Source organism: Schizophyllum commune (assembly GCF_000143185.2).
Source record: "Schizophyllum commune H4-8 unplaced genomic scaffold SCHCOscaffold_10, whole genome shotgun sequence".
NCBI classification, from domain to species: Eukaryota; Fungi; Basidiomycota; class Agaricomycetes; order Agaricales; family Schizophyllaceae; genus Schizophyllum; species Schizophyllum commune.
In genome coordinates, this window is record NW_026089547.1 from 1,615,869 (window position 1) to 1,631,665 (window position 15,797).

Genomic DNA, 15,797 nt, shown 5'->3' on the forward strand with positions numbered 1-15,797 from the left:
GAATTGGCGACGGGATTCGCACAACGGATCAAAACTCGGGACCGAGGCACAAACATGACGTGGCAAAAGTTCAACATGATCGATATGTTTTGTCCATGCATTGCATGGGCCTAATCTTGGTACAGAGGGAGCTCAAACACTACTTCGTCGTCGTCGTCGTCCTCCTCCTCCTCCTCCTCCTCCTCCTCCTCCTCCTCCTCTCCCTCATCCACGGGCACCTCCTCCGCCGCGCCAAACAGCTCGCGTTCGAGCGTGTACAGGTCCTGAGCACGGTCGCGGTATGTCGAGTTGAGACTGGTGAGGAAACTGGCAACGGTCTGATTAGAGGGCAAACGTGATGCCTTGTGTTGGTCCAAGAGGAGGGCGACAAGGGTGGGAAACTGGCTCGTCCGGGCGTTGTTGTACAGCTTGCGCGCGTCCCAGAAGGGGTCGATGAGAATGAGGAAACCAAACTGCGGGATATTAGCGGCAGGAAGAGTGCGCAAAAGTCGACTCACCTTGAGATAGACCTGAACGAGTCTGTTCCTGCCGCTGACGACCGAGCCCATCACGTTCTTCTTCCAGCGCGCAAACTCTGGGTCTTGCTGGACGGTGTTCCTGTCGGCGGCGGGAAACTCGGCGAGATACGCGTTGCGATAAAACTCTTCCTTGACGATGGAGCGCCCGCCATTGGACGACGATGCGCCGATGGCGAGCCAGCGAAGCCCAAACTCGAGCGTGTCGAGCTGAATGTCGAGCCGGGTGTAAAAAGAGCTGAGGTCGCCGGCGGTCTCGCCGGACGAGATGCGCTAGGGAGGGAGAGAGAGAGAGAGGTGAGCGTGTGAGACGAGATGACGGACGCACACTCACACTGTGCAACTGGACGAGCCGGCTGCCGTCGTCCCCATAGTACGTCTGGAGCTTGGCGTGCGCCTGTAGTGCGTGGTGGCGCTCGTTCAGGTGCGGGGCCGACTTGCGCCAAGTGCCGGGCCGGTGGAGTTCGATTCCTTGCAAGAGTCTGCCGATCGCGGCGTCCTCGGCCTCACGGCGGCTGACCTGTGGCGGCGGACGGAGGGCAATGCGCCAGGTATCTGCCATGTCGCGCTGGCCGGGCTCGAGCTCAAGGATGGCGTCAAGCCGGGCCTGGGCGGTGTCGACAGCAGAATTGGCGGTGGCGGTGGCGGCGGAGGCGGAGGCCCGGGCTCGATGCACGCCCTTCGAGCGCCGCGGGGTGGCAGCTCCGGCGTAGGCCTTGACGATGGCGAGCCGCTCCTTGAGCTGCTTGTTGAACGCCGCCTGCTGCTTTTTTGGAAGCGGCGCGAGCGGGTCGTCGAGAAGCGCGTTGAGGCGCTCAAGAAAGCGTTGGTGCCGAGGGGAGAAGGAAGACATGAGAGGGGCGTGCGCGCGCGCCAGTTCCCTCGACATGTTATATGCCATAATAGCTAGGAATCGCTGGACTCGCTAATTGCCAGGAATCCGACCACAAGGATCGGCGGCGGCGCGCGCGAGTCCCTGGACCCGCCCGCCCGTCGCCGTGCCCGCACCCTCGCACCCAAGCGCACGTCCTCGAGGCCTCCCCCGCTATCACACAATCGCCGCGGCGGCGAGGGAGAGAGAGGGCGGGGCGAGCGCTGTCAGTAGTGATCGACGGAAGAAGCAGCGGGAAGCTAAATAAGAAGAATTGATGGCGAGCATCGCGGCGGGCGGATGCTCGTCGACGACCGCGTCAACGGTGGCGAGGGCGAGGGTGTTGGTGAAAAGCTGGAGTGCTGGACGTTAGGTGAGCTTGGTTGGGGGCGAGATGAGATGCGACGGGATGCGACGGCGACGCGAGTCGAAAGACCAGCCCGCGCAGTGATACCCACGGCGAGGGCAGCCACTGTGACCCCGATACCGGGTGACGCTCATCCGTTTTTCGGTGAGGTATCACTGGGTATCGGATCAGCGGTTGCTAAATGGGTGAAAAGTGATCTGGAGAATGTCAACTGGTACGTTCCCGACGAAGGCACACCCTGGTTAGCGGTTGACTTTCCCCCTCTTTGTCCTCGTACGTACAAGCGCGTTCCGTCAGTGTATTGGACTTTCAAAGTAGCGTAAATCAATTAGTTTGTGTCTGGTATGTAAAGGGAATGATTCAGGTCGCTACTGCGATCCAAGATAGCGTACAGATCCGGGTTTGGCCACCGGCGCGGGACACGTCCAACCAAGCACTGCACAGTGTGAATGTCCACAACTTCGTACCTCCCCATGTCCTTGTAGTACAGTTGGCCCAGACTATTCGTATTGCATGGCGTGCATGAGTGGATGCGAGCGAGTATCACGGTTTCTGGTTCAGTGAGGTGGAGTTGAGGTGAAGCCAAAACCTCAACGACGTAGATGTTCATGAGTTGCCCGAAGAACGACTTGGGCACGAGGATTTCGGGCGCGCGACGCCGGTGCTTATTGCGATCTACAAGTAGGTCATACTGTAGGAGGAGAGTAAGTAGGGTCATCGCTGGCAGGATGGTACCTCGCACCTTGACCCACGTCGCATCACGCCGGTCACTGGCTAGCGGGACAAGCTCTGACGCGCGCATGTCATCACCACCATTGAGAACACGGACACGGCCATATTGACGAATCGAGTCGATGTTGATGCGCTGCCGCACATCGGCCGCATCTGCATTGTACCGTGTCTGAAGGTGTACGCAGATCTTGTCCAGCTGGGAGCTGTCGATGGGAGCACGTCGCATGGGCGGTAAGAGCGCGCACGTCGGGTCTGGGACGAATCGGTTAGGTGAGAAAAGTACTTGAAAGAGCCACTCACAAGATGGATGCCTGAACTCTCCCTCGACGCGCTCTTTCGGTGGCGCCGTCAATGACAGCTCCTGTGCGATCTTTGGGCCGTAAAGCAGCTTGAGTTGATTAATTTGCGCCATCGCGGTAAGGTGGACATCGATGTTCGCCCAAGGGAACCTACGGCTGTGTATCGCGCGCTGCACGCGCCCACAAAAGCGCTCCATTGTAAACGCCCAGTACGTCCACACCGGCCCCATCTGTTCGATGCTGTCAGCGATGTGGAGAAGGGCATGTATGGTGACCGGGCATGTGGCTATGCGGAGGGGATCGTGCTGGTAGTAGAGCCTAGGTAACAGTGATGAGTTGTTGACAAGACAGGAAGGAGCGAAAGAGAAGGAACACGCACTTCTCAAATGTAACAACCCAATCCCGAAAGCCTTGGCGTACTAGGTCGAGCTCCTGACGTGATATCTTGAACTTCATGCACGAGTTGACCAGGCGGACGAAGGAGATGAAATGAGAGTAATATACGGGGCGTTTAAAGCGTGACGAAAGGAGGGCGGGGCCGATATGGAGGATCCAGAAGGACCAAGTGTCGGCAGTGGAGCTAGTGTTGTCCTGAGCGATATCGGGTGGACGGGCGCCGAAAACACCTGGTATGGTGTCCCCAGAAGCGCCAGTGGCTGCACCGATGGCATCCCAGGCCGTGCGCTCGAACTGATAGTCGCCGGTTCCTTCGGGGATATCCTTGTAATCACCCGTCCAGAGCTTGATTAGGTTCTTGATAACGTTCTCGAAGATGAGGTGCATGAAGTCGTAGGGAAAGGAGGTGGGAAACTGGATGGAGGGGAGTTGATATAGGATTGAAACCCCCTTCACGCCGGTGCTCTTGGACAGTCGGTCTGCAGCCGCCTGCGAGGGAGCCAGCTGTACAGCGCGGCCTTGCTGAAGGATCTGCACATGCGAGCGTGAAGGGAGATGGGCTGGATCATAGGACTTCGTCGCGGTAGGATCTGCTCTTGTGGAGGGATGGCGCGTGCGGTCTAGAGGCACGTAGTGCGTGGTGACGCGGTCGCGACCAGGTATACGCAGGCCCTTGATGCTGCACATGCGACAAGGATGCAGGCCATTGTGCCCCTTCATGTTCATGATCATGGAGACTGCGGGGATGTCGCCAAACGCCAGGATCAAGTATGACCGGAGCATAAACTTCTGCTTTGTCGCAGAGTCGTAGGCTGGAACGCCACCCGCCAGACGTATCAACTCCTCCACCAAGGGCCAGAGGTACGAGTCAAAGTCTTTGGGCTTGTTTGGACCGGGGATGACGCCCACACACAGCACGTGCTCTAGCAAGCACCGTAGCTCGGGTGGCAGATTATAGTTGAAGACGAGGAGCGGCCAGCAAGTCTTCTTGCGGCGCTTGAAAGGAGCGAAGCCATCCGTTGAGAGTCCGAGGGCTATATCGTGCTCATCGTCAAAATACTTGTGGGTGAATGTCTGGCCTTCGACAGAGACGTGCTGACTACGCAGAGTACGGTAGTGAGAACCGTCCATGACATCCTGGACGTAGTCGGGTTCGCACGTGAAGTTGTGGCGATAGCGTAGCTTGTCGATCATGCCGAGGTTGCCATAGAAGGTACGGAGTCGGGGTATGAGGGGGATGTATGTGAATCGCCGGCGAGGGTTTCCGTTTGCGTCTAGCCGATCGGCATTGCAGAAGGGGCATTTCTGCTTGTCGGCGTGTGGTCCGGTATAGCAGCAGCAGGAGTTGACACAGCAGTCGTAGGGTACGGGCTGAAACTTGGCAAGGAAAGCGGCCCTGCGACGTGTAACCTTGTACGAGGCAACATTCGACTCGGGGAAGGCGAATCGCAGCTTTTCGAAGGTGGCCTCCGTCATTTCTGTTGTGTTCTTCAGAGCAAAATGGCGCAGCAGGGCAATGTCATGGTCAGACAGCTCCTCTCCTGCAACGCGATCAGCAAAATCACAGATGCAAAAGCGATTGACGCACGAAAGTCCATAAGTTCCCTCATCAGGACTTCATCAAAGTCGTACTCGTCATCGGGGTCGTAGCGTGCCTCATCCCAGTTCCAGCCGTCCTCCACAGGGTTCGACTCATCCTGGGGGATCTCGTCATCCTGTCCTTCTATCCACTCATCCTCCCCGAAGCCAAAGACTGTTGTGGGCTCATCATCCTCCACCACCTCAATGATAGGGTATCGCTGCCGTATAGGCTCGGTTGTAGGCAGATCGGTTGTCGTCAGCTGGTCCGTGGCCTCTTCGTGATCAACGGACAGTCCCGCATCGACATCTTGTACCATCGAAGACTGGGTGGAAGATGGACGAGTGGGCGACGGAGCGTGGTTGAGGTCATCCGGAGTTGATGATGATGATGGAAGATCACTGGGGGGCCCAGGTAGATGAGTGGTAGGTTGACCAGAGGATCCGCTCCCGCCACCAAAAAGCTGCCGGGCGAAGCGCGAGATCTTGACCTTCATCGGGGGGTTGGCGCCAAGGTGATTTCGCTCGACGCGGTTGGTGACATATTTATTGCACCCACAGCTGCAGATATGCTTCGCCTCACGTCGCTTGGGACCCATGAATGGAGTGAGCTTTGGATGGGAGAGCCACCGCGAAAGACAAGTGTTGAGAAGATGAAGGACGATTGCAAATGCTTTTCGTGTCAGTCCAAGGCAAAGTCACGTGAGAGCAGGTCCTGGTTTATCAGGAAGGAAACAACATGGATTCTTATGTTTATGGTACATGAGCTATCACAAGGTGGAAGGTTCTTGCTTTCCCCACCCTCCCCTCCTCTCCCTGTCCTCATCACCCTTCCTTCTTTCCTCGCCTCGCCTATCTCCCACATATGATTTTGCTTCCCCGACGGCGCTATTGGGTGCGTGAGCAGGGCCAACATATGGACTATATGGAACCAGACATGGGCTGGGTGGTGCAGAGCCAACTCGTCAAGAGCGAGACGAGGCGGCGCGAGCGAGTCGCCGGACTCACCGGACCATCGGTGCCGGAATAGTCAGCAATTGCTCTCAAAAGTCGGGCGTGCGGAATCGCTCTCGAAGAGTTGGGCATATAACGCTCCCTCAAAGGAGGGCAAAGGGCCAGCTCTCTTGAAGGAGGGTGCGCCGAGCGAGCAAGGCGGGCGTGCAAGGGGGCGCGCGGGTACCCTCTCTCGAAAACCGGGCGTGCGGGAGCGCTCTCTCGCAGGTGGGGGCGAGGCGCCTCCGCTCCCACTCGAAAGTCGGGCATGCGAGGGGAGGCCGCGGTTGATTCCCCGGCGATTTCCTCGCCCGAAGAGGACGAGGGCTCGGGGCTCGTCTCGCGCGGCTGGGTGCTAGCTACCCGCGGCGGCGGCTTGCGCGGCACCTTCGGGACCGGCGGTTCGTCCTCGCGCGGGCGCCGGCGCACACCCACGCCCTGAGGCGGCGGCGGTATGGGCTCGTGGCTCGGGCTGCTCTGCACGCTCTGGGGCGGGAGCCGGCCGCCCAGCAGCCGCGTCGTGTGCAGGAGCGCCCACGGCAAGAAGCCGGCGCCCTGGAACGGCGTGCTGCTCATCGTCTCCGTCGTCGAGAACGCGTCCTGGTCGTTCTGCGCATACACCTGCAACTGGCGCGCGAGCTGCTCCTGGATCGCCGCGGGGTGGTTGGGGTCGGGCGGCGCGACGTACGGCGCGGCGCACGTGCGTGAAGGGGTACGGGTAGGGCGAGCCCGCGGGGACGATGGGGCTGAACGACATCAGGTCCTTCTCGTACACGGCGCGCGCGTTGGCGTTGATGAGCGGCGAGGGGGAGGGCGCGGCGGTCTGGCTGTGCGGCGTGGGCGGGATGGGCGCGTCGGGCCGGGGAGAGGAGAGGATAGCCTGGAGGGAGGCGGTGGTGGGCCCGTCGACGAGGAAGGAGCCGTCGTCGGTCGAGGGAATGTAGAAGCGCGCAGCAGTGGTGCGCGGGTCGAAGGTCGCGGGGAAGGTGTGGTACTGCGGCTTAGGCGCGTGCCGCCTGTCCATGTACTGCGAAGGGTTGCTCCCGCCGTTGGCCTGCGGGTCGGAGACCATGCCGTCGAGGCCTTGGAGACCGAGGAGGTCGGTGGCGCCCGTGCGAGCGCGGCCGCGGACCGGGTCGCCGCCGTGCTGGTGAGGACCGTATGGCGTGTGCTCGGGAAGGTCCTGAGCGGGCGACTGTGGCGTGTACTCGTCCTCGTTCATTAGGCCCTTCTCACTGTCTTGACCAATGAGCATGCTCTCATCACCCCGGCGCATGCGGCTTGTGCCGGATGAGCGGCTCTGGTTGCCTTCGGGATGGAGGTCAGACGACGGTGTGGGTGAGCCACTGTTGTCGTCGTCGTCACAGTCATGGTCTTCCTCTTGCATGGGCAGCGAGCGGTCTGATGTCCGCCCGTGTGTTTGCAGCGGTGCGTCTGCTGATTCGAGATCGTCTACATGGGCCGCGTCTCGGCGACGGGTGCGCCTGTCACAGTGTTGTGCCGCGAGGGCGTTGACAGCCCATTGGGCAAGTACTCCGGGCGATACGCCGCGCTCTGCTCGCCAGGAGAGCTCATCGGCGTGACAAAGGCAGGCGAGCCGCATCGCTCGGGCGGCATCATGGGCTGCTTGGTCGACGACGGCGAACCCTGATGGCTCCCACCGTGCCCGTGCGGCTCGAGACTGAGTGCGCCCTGCCGGGGATTGTGTCGCTCCGAGGTGCGCAGCCGCTCGACCGCGGGGTCCTTCATGTACGACTCTCTTGGGAAGGAGAACGAGGTCGCCGGGGCTGTACCGTACGCGAGCTGCTGCATGTCGTGCGCGCGCTGGATGTCCGCCTCGAGCCCGGGCGTCATCTGGAGATGTTGACAATCGTTGCCGGCCTGCCCGTAGGACTACCGAGTGGGGATTGGGTGGATGACACCGCGCGCATTGTGGACATTCGGCATGCTGTTGCTATGCTGGGGCGGTGGTGGTTGGGGGACGCCATTCTGGTCGAGGGGTGTGGCGGGGTGGGAAGTAGCCTCTGGATCTGGGTGGGATTTGACTGGAACTGGGGTGCCGCGCCGATGGTCGGGCCCGCGCCCATCGTCGGGCTCGGATTGGAGGGCTGTCCGCCGGGGCTTGGGTAGCCTTGCATAATGGGCAATAGACTGCGCCTTCGCAGATCGCGCCTGCCTGTCGCGCACGGATGGGGACGCAGAGCGCTCGTGTGCTTGCAGAAAGGCTACACCTAGACATCGATCCGGTCAGCTCGCGAGTAGGGCGTTGCGTAAGAGCGCGTATAGAGTCGGCAGGACATGAAAGGTCACTCAAAAGGGAAAAACAGACTCTCGCTCGATCCCCGCTTCGCGGGTGTGATCTCGGACCATCGAGTACGCGCGGATGCGACGTCAGACGGGAAACAAAGGGCTCACCTGGATTCTGCGGCGTGGGGCGCTTGTGATTGCGCACGGGCGAGTGGCTGGTCATGAACGGTGATTGAGGGCGGTGAGGGTGTTATCGCTCAGCGCGCAGCGGCGGATCGCGGGAGAGAACAGAAGATGGCGAGAGACGCGTATGACAAAGCGCAGAGACTTGACTGGAACATCGTGCGGCCTCACGATGCCAACGTGGCACAGGGCAGGTCCCGACAATGAGGCGACCGCCGGGTTTGGAGGGGTTGGGAAGAGTGGAATTGAGGTGTGAGTGGCACTAGTTACGCTTCCGTCATGGGATCTGCTGGGCGAATTAGAGCTATAAACATACTTGGAAAAAGGTGTGGGGACTCACCTGCCGTGATGGAAGGTCATTGCACGTCTTGCAGCGATATGAGATCGAGCGGTGCGTGTTGAGTGCAAAGTCCATGACGAGAGGTCCACCCAGTTACTTGAGAGCGCTGCTGGAATGACCCCACCAACGAGGTAGACACTGCCACAGGTGCGCCTGCAGCGCAGCTCTTGCAGCTCAGCTGGGTGGTGATGGGAGGGAGTAAGTCGTCGTGTCACGGCGTCACGCGAGGTGACAGCACGCGTTCGGCACTCGTCTCGCATCTATCTCGACAATGGCATGCCTTCTCACTTCGAACAGAGGATAACGGGAGTCATAGGCAGCTATATTTGTTGAAGGGGGTACTGCCAGTGATAATTACTAGGAAGTTCTACCTGGTTGGAAGCAGAACTCCGATGACTTGCGCCCTCAACGCTGATTCCCAGGCTTCGTCGTCTTCTCTCCATACACGGTGCGCCAGTTGTACGAGAGTGGGGAAAGATATGGTGTAAGAAGTGCCTCGGGTCTGTGAAAACACGATTAGCAATGTACAGGCAGTACTTGAGCCCACCCACGCAAAGCCATATCAAGGGCTCCCATCGCTCGTCTGCACCACTAACGGTCATCTAGCAAGGTTGGTAAGATGAAAGATATATCAATTGGACGTTTAAGATACACGTACCGCACCGCCCTTTGACATGAGTCCGTAGATCATGACCGCAACGATCAGCGCCGAATCGACGAACTCGTAGCAAGAGGTAGGCCAGCTAGCCCACTTCGGGGCATGCCAATCGAGTCCACAGTGGTAAGTCTCAAAGATGAAGCGTGAGGGGAAGAGATGGTTGCGTGTATCGTGCTTGCCGGGGGTGATCGTGCAGTAGAGTGTGAAGAATACAGATTTACTGCCCCCGGACTGAGTATTCTTGAGCTGAGTGCATATCAGGGATAGCAGAGACCTAAATTACTGTCAACGCACCAGTATTTGTTCACGCTCAAAGCAGCACAGCACCTCGCCTGGCCGTACATCCTTCCGATGCCATACGGCATGGCTCAATGGAGAGATCGGTGTTTGGTCCATTCCGCGGCCGCCTAACCAACGGTCGGCAGCTCCAACGTGTATCGTGCGCGGGTCAGGGTCATTCAAAAGGGTGGCATCGTGGTGTTGAACAGTAACGCTGCGTCGGATGGCAGGAATGCGCCGAGGAAAGAAATGCATATCGGGATGAACGTCACATTTGGGCAGTCCTGCGGCTTCTAAGAGGGGGTCTGAGCACTCGCAGTACTTTGACATGCGCGTAGGTGACAAGGAGAGATATGGAGAGAGCGTGAGGTTAGTCGCAGCCCCATGCACGACAAACGTGGCCACAAATTCAGGTCTCCCGATCGAAATTCGCAATTTCTCTCCGAGGACTTCCGACGCACCTCTCCATCGCCTCTCGTATTCTTGCTCTGCATGGGAAACACACCCGAACCCGAACCGCGCAGAAGCAAACGGAACCTGGCCACGGCTGAGGGCCCTCCGTCAGAGGATCCGCAGGCGAAAAAGCGCCAGAAACGAAAGAAGGGCAGTCAGAAGAAAGACAAGCAAAAGACGGCAGGCGCACCTACAACGGGTCTAACGTCTCCGTCTGGCCAGGTATCTCCTCCAGAGCAAGGCTCTCCACCAACTGGGCAAGCACGCGCACCTAACAATGCCGGACAGCGTCAAGCCCAGGTACGACAATCATCGCCTGCTCGGCAATAGACTGACAGATCGTAGCAGTCTGTGAACCCGTCAAGCGCTGCTCGACCTCCACTTTCGTCAGGAAATCGGGGCAGCAATCAAGAGCTCACCGAAGGCACACCGAGAGGCAATCAGAGCACCAGTGATCAAGCCAATCTTGACGCGTCGGATGAGAGAGACGCACAGATTCAGGCTCTGCGGGGTGAGTTATGTTCAATTGCACTTACTGAATGAACCTAGAGGCTGACGTTGACTCGATGCTTCAAGCGCAGGTCGCCGCGCTAGAGGCCGCCGCCAACGCAGCCCGTGACAAGGAAAATCGCCCCACGACGAATAATCGTCCCATCGAGTTGAAGAAGCCCGATGGTGAAGCTGGCGGAGGCAAGAAAGGGTTCAATCTTCAGCGTGCCATGGGTTTGGAGGACGAGGATGAGATCTACAAGCGGATCCAGGTGCGTGATGCATGATGATCGCCCACGCCGCCCCGATTGTTGACTTGCTGGCTTCTAGGCTGATGTGCGCTTCAACATCTGGAAGTACGGGCTTGACCCCTGGAAGAAGTATATGCGTCAGAGCCCCGAGAAAATCAGCCACGTACTCCAAGCGGTAAGTCCCCTCCCGTATCTCACGATTTCCAAGTATTCAAGTGCCTTGCAGGGGCGCCAGCAGCATAAGTACCTCTGTACTGAGAGGTTTCCCGATGATTGGGCACAAACGGAGATGATCAAGACCATCACACGCAACCGACGCAAATACCTTCGGCGCAAGGCCCGTGCAGCGGGTAAGGATGTCGCAGACTCATCTGACTCTGAGGAGGAGGACGAGGAGGATAATCTACCTGATCTCGACGCGCCTCAGGATGGACAGTAATTCAGGTGCGCAATCATCCATGCCCTCGCTCTTGGCGTAGGACTGATACTTGTCCTTCATCTCCCAGCTACTGAGGCTACCGACATTCAAGTTGACGAGCTCAGTCGCATGGGTCCCGTTCCTCCGTATTTCCTACAACCCGCCATGTATAGTAGCGTAGAAGATCCTATGAAGCGTTGTATATGCTCTCCTCCGCTTATCGGCTCACACTGCACCACCTAGCGGGTACCATCTATTGCCTGAGTTACCATGCGGAATTACGCCAGGGGCCGGGTGAACTGCACGAAGGGAGTCTCACCCGGTATGCAGGTAGATAAACCAACCGCGGGACGGGTAACATCAACCAATGTAGCATTTCCCCCATAAAACGGATGACATGCAACCGGTCTGCTCTCGACGTTCCGACCGGTTGACTTACGGTTGAAAGTAAGCCAGTCTAGTGCAGGCTTTCACCCGTCCGGATATTCAACCGATTCACTGGTCACAATCCCAAACGGCGGGTGTTTGTCAACCGCAAGCTGGTTGTTGTTACACCGAATAACTAGGGACTCGGCGGGTGACTTTCACCCGGTCCTGGCTTCTCAGTGAGCGTGATTGGTGTCGGCGCGACGAGTTGCATCTTCACCTGGCACCGGTCCCCATCACTGCACGAAAGAATGGCCCCTCATCGCTTCGCAAAAGAATGCTCGGCGGCCCATAGCCCACCAGTCGCTGCGCGAAAGAGTGCCCAGTCGGAATCGCTCCGCGAAAGAACGCCCGGTCGGAATCGCTCCGCGAGAGATTGCCCCCCATCGCTCCGCGAGAAAATGCTTGCTCGGAATTTGGGCCTCGCTTCGCTCGGGGCCCAAATCCTTCACGAAACCCGCTGCATCTTGACCTATAGCACCGGTCCCCATCGCTGCCGGGGCGAAAGAATGCGCACACGCACCGCGAAAGGATGCTCACCGGTCGACCGACGGTCGCTGCGCTCAGTCGCCATCGCTCCGCCTGGTTCCTCTCGCACGCTTCCCCCCGGCTATTAGAATACAAGTCCAAGAACCGGCCGCTACGAACATTCTCTGGCGTGCCCCTTTCTTCCTCGCTGGCGCTCGGGGGGCACGCCAGCGAATGTTCTCCGCGCCGGTTAGGAATTGAACCAGGGCAATGGCTCAAGGTCCTGGGTTCAATTCCCAGCAAGTCCATTGATTTTTGTAAGTTCCTGTGAACTTTTGACCGAGCATTCGGCGATGCCGAAGGGCGAACTGTTCCTGTTGTGACCTCCGTCACGATAGTCACGTCACGCTGGATCATGCTATTGCTACTTTCATGCACTCTCAATATGCCTCCCTTATGTCTACTTCATCCCGGATCAGAGAGGCATGGCAGCTCTGCCTATGTTGATGATTTTTTGGTCCTCATCGGCAGGATGAGCGTGCAGAGCGACTCACAGCGAAAACGCGTGGGATCATGCCATCAGATTTGGTTCAACTTTTGACTGCACTATTTGTCCTCTTTCCTCTGTTCTCTGCCTCAAAAGCATCTCGAGAGGCCAGACAACAGAAGCATACGCCATTTTCTCCGATGGCCATTGGGAGTGACTGTTGCCGCGAAGTCGTCACGAACCTGAATGTTCGCAGACGAAGTACACACATTGCAGCCTGCATCTCTATACAGCTGCATCGTCCACATTACCGGGGCAATATAAGTATGCGTAAGAGTACCTATCCAGAGTAGTCCATGCGATGTCGTGTGGGACGTAAGGGAACGATGTCCAATGCCAGAACGGAAACGTAGAGGTGAAACGGAAACTGGTAACGAAAGCGACGGCCCACAAGGTCCATTCCCAACCAGTACGTATGCCACCAGCCTGCACCTCAATGACGCTGGTCCCGAAGCAGCTGGATACCAGACAAGAGCATCACGACGAAAGTGACAACAATGCCGAGGAATGCTGGATTGGTCGCCGCATTGGTGAGTGAAGAGTTGCATGCACCACATCTCCAGCCTATGACAATGGATGAGTCTCCGTAGTACAAGCAGAAGAGGATAACGCACCGTCACTGATCGACGTATAGTCCGCCGGCGTGTACATCGCAAAGACCAGCTCTCCGTTCGGCTTCATGTACCCGGCCTTTTGACCAGCGTCGGGCCCACGATCGTCCCATAGTGACAGCGTATAGCTCGCGGGAACGAGCGGGGAGTTGGGATTGTGCTGTTGGTACGAGTAGATGTCCCAAACGAGCTCCGTCGCGTCACCGTCCACAATTCCCACCGGGTACGTGTTCCCGTTCTCGCAGATTGCAGAGACGGTAATGGACGTCGGCGTTGCAATGACCGAGGTCATATTCCAGCCAAAGGTGATCATCTGGTTCTCCGCGATTTTGTAGTACGACGTCGCGGTCACTTTTGGCTGGGTGATGGTGACACCGCCCACGGCAGCGGTCTGGGGGATCTTGATGGTGGACGACGACTGCCGCGAGTTGGAGGAGGACTGCTGGTTGTTGTCGTCATTGTTGCCATTGTTCCCGTTGTTGCCGTTGTCAGACATGGCGGGCAGAGGCAAGGAAGACCGGCTGAGGCGGAGACCGGCAACGGCGAGCAAGGCCGTGACTACTCGATCACGTTTTGCGTCACAGCCTTCGTTGTTCTTCCATCGCCATGCGGCCTGTTCCAGGCTTCTCGAAGTGCTTTCACCACGATGTCTGGGAACTTGACAGCAGCAGAGGGCTCCCTGAAGCTTCTGCCTGCATATTCTTATATGGTCGGCACTCAAGAGCTGGTCGACGTTCATCAATTGCTTTTATACCGCCGACGCTTGGCCACAAAATCGAACGCCAAGTCTCATCCTCCTACCGACTCGGAATCATACCCAACTGTACTCTTTGATCATCCAAAGCGTCCACTATGCGCGATATCACCAACATTCGATGACATACGCTAGCAAGCGCTCCCCTAACATCCCAAGTCGACAACGTCCTTGGAGTCGACTCTGCTCACTGTATCCGCCTCTGGAAGCTCGTCCGGTCGCTCGAGACTGGACAACGACAGCAAAGAGTCCTACACTCACATTGGCGGTAAGTTGTCCACCTGAGCCTTCCCAGCATCACCTCCCAGCACACGCATATCAGGCGGGCGGTCGCATATCGATCTCGTCGGCACCTCGCGAAGCTCCTCTGCACAGCGGGCAATACACGCCCGTGGCCACACAGGTCCGAAAGCCGATGCGAGAGTCTATGTGGTGAGTGGGTATACACTATGGGTCGCTGACGCGATAGCATGGGCGCCAGTGATCATCAGCTGTGTATGGTCCAGCTCACATCACCTTCCCGCGTACAGACGAGCCGGGAGTTTAGGGCATGGGGGTGCACCTATCTGGCACAAAGGGTGTCGCGGATCCATCGATTACCGCGACCTGCCGCCGGCAGCTCAATAGCGCCCTCGAGGTGGCATCGCCCACACTGCGCGATGCCTATACAGTATGTCCTCAATCCCCTTGCTCATTGAACTACCAGGACTCGTTCATGACCAACTCATCGAGGTAGTTTCCTTCTTCCCGCTGCCCCCCTCTACCGAAGCTCTCTCCCCTCTTTTTCGTTCTTTCTCTCTATCATTATATTGTGGCGCGTCTCAGTCAGTGTGAAGACCAAACCCTCGCGGCGAAGATAGAATTTTTCTGCAGTCGCTGTCGATGTTACCAACGCCTTCTGAAATAACGCACAAGGGCGCCCATATCAGGAGTCATCGGGCCATTCATTGAGTCGACTAGCGCGCCGCCATCGCCAGCTCAGGCTACGTCAAGGTACAGTATATTCACCTCGGCATACCTCTCTTTTCAAGACTCTATTCCGCTGCAGCCTGACGCACGCAAGTCCCTCCCGGCTTGCACCTCGCGATATTCTACCAAGCGGCTAGGTTCCGTCTACGCCCCATGCCCCGCTGCACATCCCCCTACATCCCGCCAACTCGCACTCGGAGTCGCCCCTCACGCACACTGCGAGTAAATAAACAGGCAGGCGAAGATCATCGCGCTCGTCGCTGGCGGGCACACGCGCAGTTGATCCTGGACCTGGTTCGGAGCCGCGCGAGCTGGTTCAACAGTGACGATCACGTGTAAAGTTCAACTTCAGTGTGACTCACTGTAACTCTGGCGCGCTCGTCCGCTGCTGACCGCCAGCTGTACCGCCGAGTACCTTGTATCGAATGCAGTATGCCGACCGCCGATGGGCGCGCCTGATTATAAGTCAGATACATCGGAACGCGGAACATTGCACATCACGACGAAGGTGCGATGACAACTCGAGCGCGCTGTGGGATTGCGGCCGAAAGAGCTTTTTGCCTTTCTACAGACATACGGCGGTGAATTTATATGATATACTGTGATGCTTACCGCTGGCTATTGTCGCTGTTGAGGCAAGCAGCCTGCTATGAGTGATCTACTGTAATTTAATTTTGCCGCACCTTAACTGCCCGTCAACTGACTAGTTCCGGAATATGAACTTATCAGCACACTTCTGGCCATTATATCATCGACAAAAAGAACTTCTGAGAAGGCCCGTTCTCTTTATTCATCTTGATTCTAGTGCGCGCCGGATAATGAGGACACAAAGGGCCATAGATTTATGGGCTTGTGGTACAGCGGTAGCACGCTCGCTTTGCACCTTCGAGGAGTATGCGAGAGGTCCGGGGTTCAACTCCCCGCGGGTCCAATATAAAATCCGTGTATATTTT

The 15,797-nt window shown here is 57.9% G+C and overlaps 8 protein-coding genes and 1 non-coding gene across 9 annotated transcripts; 3 read left to right on the forward strand and 6 right to left on the reverse strand.

The window, feature by feature from the left end:
* Positions 1-56: 56 nt before the first annotated feature.
* On the reverse strand, positions 57-1,438 carry SCHCODRAFT_02637605 (uncharacterized protein). Its single transcript, XM_003028518.3, has 3 exons — positions 850-1,438; positions 498-788; positions 57-452 (listed from the first exon to the last, which is right to left on the reverse strand). Exons 1-3 carry the CDS (start codon positions 1,402-1,404, stop codon positions 111-113), a joined length of 1,188 nt encoding a protein of 395 aa, XP_003028564.2. The 5' UTR covers positions 1,405-1,438; the 3' UTR covers positions 57-110.
* Positions 1,439-2,081: 643 nt separating this feature from the next.
* SCHCODRAFT_02512614 (uncharacterized protein) lies at positions 2,082-3,912 on the reverse strand (the record flags this gene model as incomplete). Its single annotated transcript, XM_003028517.1, has 2 exons — positions 2,082-2,428; positions 3,129-3,912. 2 exons carry the CDS (start codon positions 3,910-3,912, stop codon positions 2,082-2,084), a joined length of 1,131 nt encoding a protein of 376 aa, XP_003028563.1.
* A 246-nt stretch (positions 3,913-4,158) lies between these two features.
* SCHCODRAFT_02450714 (uncharacterized protein) lies at positions 4,159-5,255 on the reverse strand (the record flags this gene model as incomplete). Its single annotated transcript, XM_003028516.2, has 2 exons — positions 4,159-4,721; positions 4,769-5,255. Coding segments are annotated over 2 exons (1,050 nt in total), but the record flags the coding sequence as incomplete, so codon positions are not given.
* Positions 5,256-7,203: 1,948 nt separating this feature from the next.
* On the reverse strand, positions 7,204-8,221 carry SCHCODRAFT_02704675 (uncharacterized protein; the record flags this gene model as incomplete). The annotated part of the gene is made up of 3 exons (XM_050346990.1): positions 7,204-7,644; positions 7,690-7,982; positions 8,167-8,221. The coding sequence occupies 3 exons, from the start codon at positions 8,219-8,221 to the stop codon at positions 7,204-7,206; spliced, it is 789 nt and encodes a 262-aa protein (XP_050198612.1).
* A 667-nt stretch (positions 8,222-8,888) lies between these two features.
* SCHCODRAFT_02513438 (uncharacterized protein) lies at positions 8,889-9,788 on the reverse strand (the record flags this gene model as incomplete). Its single annotated transcript, XM_050343294.1, has 4 exons — positions 8,889-9,023; positions 9,073-9,123; positions 9,180-9,425; positions 9,474-9,788. The coding sequence occupies 4 exons, from the start codon at positions 9,786-9,788 to the stop codon at positions 8,889-8,891; spliced, it is 747 nt and encodes a 248-aa protein (XP_050198613.1).
* A 400-nt stretch (positions 9,789-10,188) lies between these two features.
* On the forward strand, positions 10,189-11,281 carry SCHCODRAFT_0258159 (uncharacterized protein; the record flags this gene model as incomplete). The annotated part of the gene is made up of 6 exons (XM_003028830.1): positions 10,189-10,211; positions 10,277-10,422; positions 10,461-10,672; positions 10,731-10,826; positions 10,878-11,095; positions 11,158-11,281. The coding sequence occupies 5 exons, from the start codon at positions 10,189-10,191 to the stop codon at positions 11,088-11,090; spliced, it is 690 nt and encodes a 229-aa protein (XP_003028876.1). The 3' UTR covers positions 11,091-11,095; positions 11,158-11,281.
* Positions 10,984-11,312, forward strand: SCHCODRAFT_02637625 (uncharacterized protein; the record flags this gene model as incomplete). The annotated part of the gene is made up of 3 exons (XM_050345981.1): positions 10,984-11,046; positions 11,080-11,095; positions 11,158-11,312. The coding sequence occupies exons 2-3, from the start codon at positions 11,080-11,082 to the stop codon at positions 11,310-11,312; spliced, it is 171 nt and encodes a 56-aa protein (XP_050198614.1). The 5' UTR covers positions 10,984-11,046.
* Positions 11,313-12,528: 1,216 nt separating this feature from the next.
* Positions 12,529-13,658, reverse strand: SCHCODRAFT_02680536 (uncharacterized protein). Its single transcript, XM_003028515.2, has 2 exons — positions 13,125-13,658; positions 12,529-13,074 (listed from the first exon to the last, which is right to left on the reverse strand). Exons 1-2 carry the CDS (start codon positions 13,615-13,617, stop codon positions 12,944-12,946), a joined length of 624 nt encoding a protein of 207 aa, XP_003028561.1. The 5' UTR covers positions 13,618-13,658; the 3' UTR covers positions 12,529-12,943.
* A 2,032-nt stretch (positions 13,659-15,690) lies between these two features.
* On the forward strand, positions 15,691-15,775 carry SCHCODRAFT_t202. The gene has a single exon. It is a non-coding gene; the product is annotated as a tRNA-Ala (tRNA).
* Positions 15,776-15,797: the final 22 nt, after the last annotated feature.

What these genes read in the sequence shown, in the direction of transcription:
- SCHCODRAFT_02637605 (XM_003028518.3), bottom strand. Translation starts at nt 1,404, where the DNA reads ATGTCGAGGGAACTGGCGCGCGCGCACGCCCCTCTCATGTCTTCCTTC. An exon ending in GGCTCGTCCAGTTGCACAGT is followed by an intron (nt 789 to 849) that starts GTGAGTGTGCGT and finishes CTCCCTCCCTAG; the next exon opens with CGCATCTCGTCCGGCGAGAC. An exon ending in TCGTTCAGGTCTATCTCAAG is followed by an intron (nt 453 to 497) that starts GTGAGTCGACTT and finishes AATATCCCGCAG; the next exon opens with TTTGGTTTCCTCATTCTCAT.
- SCHCODRAFT_02680536 (XM_003028515.2), bottom strand. Translation starts at nt 13,617, where the DNA reads ATGTCTGACAACGGCAACAACGGGAACAATGGCAACAATGACGACAAC. An exon ending in CTATACGTCGATCAGTGACG is followed by an intron (nt 13,075 to 13,124) that starts GTGCGTTATCCT and finishes CCATTGTCATAG; the next exon opens with GCTGGAGATGTGGTGCATGC.